General features: G+C 41.4%; 2 protein-coding genes across 2 annotated transcripts; one reads left to right on the top strand and one right to left on the bottom strand.

Annotated features, from left to right (window-relative positions):
• DI09_305p10 (uncharacterized protein) lies at positions 1-376 on the top strand (the record flags this gene model as incomplete). Its single annotated transcript, XM_013382601.1, has 2 exons — positions 1-210; positions 236-376. Coding segments are annotated over 2 exons (351 nt in total), but the record flags the coding sequence as incomplete, so codon positions are not given.
• A 689-nt stretch (positions 377-1,065) lies between these two features.
• DI09_305p20 (uncharacterized protein) lies at positions 1,066-1,638 on the bottom strand (the record flags this gene model as incomplete). The annotated part of the gene is made up of 1 exon (XM_013382602.1): positions 1,066-1,638. One exon carries the CDS (start codon positions 1,636-1,638, stop codon positions 1,066-1,068), a length of 573 nt encoding a protein of 190 aa, XP_013238056.1.
• Between the last annotated feature and the right edge of the window lie 9 nt (positions 1,639-1,647).

Genomic DNA, 1,647 nt, shown 5'->3' on the forward strand with positions numbered 1-1,647 from the left:
TTTACATTTGGTCCGGATGTTGTCAAAGAATTTCTTGATATCCACGATTTGGATTTAATTTGCCGAGCACATCAAGTTGTTGAAGATGGATATGAATTTTTTGCCAAAAGGGGGCTTGTTACAATTTTTTCTGCTCCAAATTACTGCGGCGAATTTGATAATGCCGGTGCCATTATGTCAGTTGATGAAAATCTAACATGCTCTTTTCAGGTTATATATTTCCTTAATTCGATAGATTCTAAAGCCTGTAGATAAAAAGACCTTGGCCCTTTCAGTTGGCTCTGGATCCCCAATCTTGATTAATAACAGTTTTTATTCTATTCCTGAAGAACTAGCCAAACAGATTTCGTCACCCAAAATGACGAAGAAAAAATAGAATTTTATTTTTCTCGTCCTCCCTAATAATTAAATATACACTTCATGTCAAATTCTCGGAATGTTTGCATTTATTAATTGATATAGTGGTGATTGATGCAAATTTAATTATCAACAAATAGCATGAATTCCATTGGCCCTCTCTTCAACCCCTAGTTTGTGTGATGTTTGCACATGGCCTCTTCTCATGGATTTACGATTTTGCGAAAAATATTATTGTGGATTGCTTCATTTAGTTTATCGACCGTTTTAGGAGAATTTATTTCGGCTTTGAAGATTAAGCGAGTGCATTTGGCATTGATCCCGTGAAGGGATTTGGCCATCCCATCAAAGTGGAAAGAACCGGCAGCGAGTTTATAGACAAAGCATTGAGGAAGTACACCGTATCCAAGTCGCATGCACTGAATGCTGCGCCTTGCGCCCGGGAAATTTTGTCGAATCACAAATACCAAAGTAGCATCGCTGGACATGGAACTTTCAGTCGTTGAAAAAATGAATTTTTGCCTATCCGGACAGCCTTTGTCGATTTATGCTCAGAACACCTAAAATGGAATAGAGCTAAAATAGTGAAAGAAATTAAGACAAAATTAAATCTCGAAACTTTTGCACAATGCCAAAATGTAGGGGCGGTGGTACCACCACCCCCCCTTCCCCATAATCCAAGAGACCCAAAAATTGGCAATCGGAATTTTATTTATTGATTTCAGACATAAAGCTTTGATACTCTGTTTGAATCCGCTTCTGCCGCTCGTTGGATGCACGCAAGATGGTTGGGTCATGCCTGTTCATACAATCGCGCGAGAGATGGCCCATTGCCCCACATACCTGGCAAACGAGGCTGATTGTAAAGTTTCTCTGCTCGGGACAGTCATATTTACGATGGCCAACAGCACCGCAATTGGAACAAATCTCCATGTCTTCTGTCTTGAATGTTCCATTGATCTCGGCTAGCTCGCGCAGCTGCTGTTTCTTTAGCTCATTGTCTGTTTCTGGAGATGAAACTGCAATGCTGATAATTCGATTGACACATTTGGTTGCAGCATGAATCTTTTCCTCGCAGTCTGCGGTGATATATGCGTGGAGCTCCTCTTCGGCACCAGGCTGGTTTGACTTTCCCTCCTTAACGGCACCTTTGCCGCGGATAGAAATTTTAGCCCCGGATTCTCGCTCCATTTTTCTGAGCTCATTGCCACGGGGCCCGATCAAAAGACCAACAAAATTGATGCCTGGATATTTTTTGGTGGGAATCCAAAGCTTTTCCATGCACTGTGC

This window comes from Mitosporidium daphniae (assembly GCF_000760515.2).
Source record: "Mitosporidium daphniae strain UGP3 chromosome Unknown contig-305, whole genome shotgun sequence".
In the NCBI taxonomy this organism is placed as follows: domain Eukaryota; kingdom Fungi; phylum Microsporidia; genus Mitosporidium; species Mitosporidium daphniae.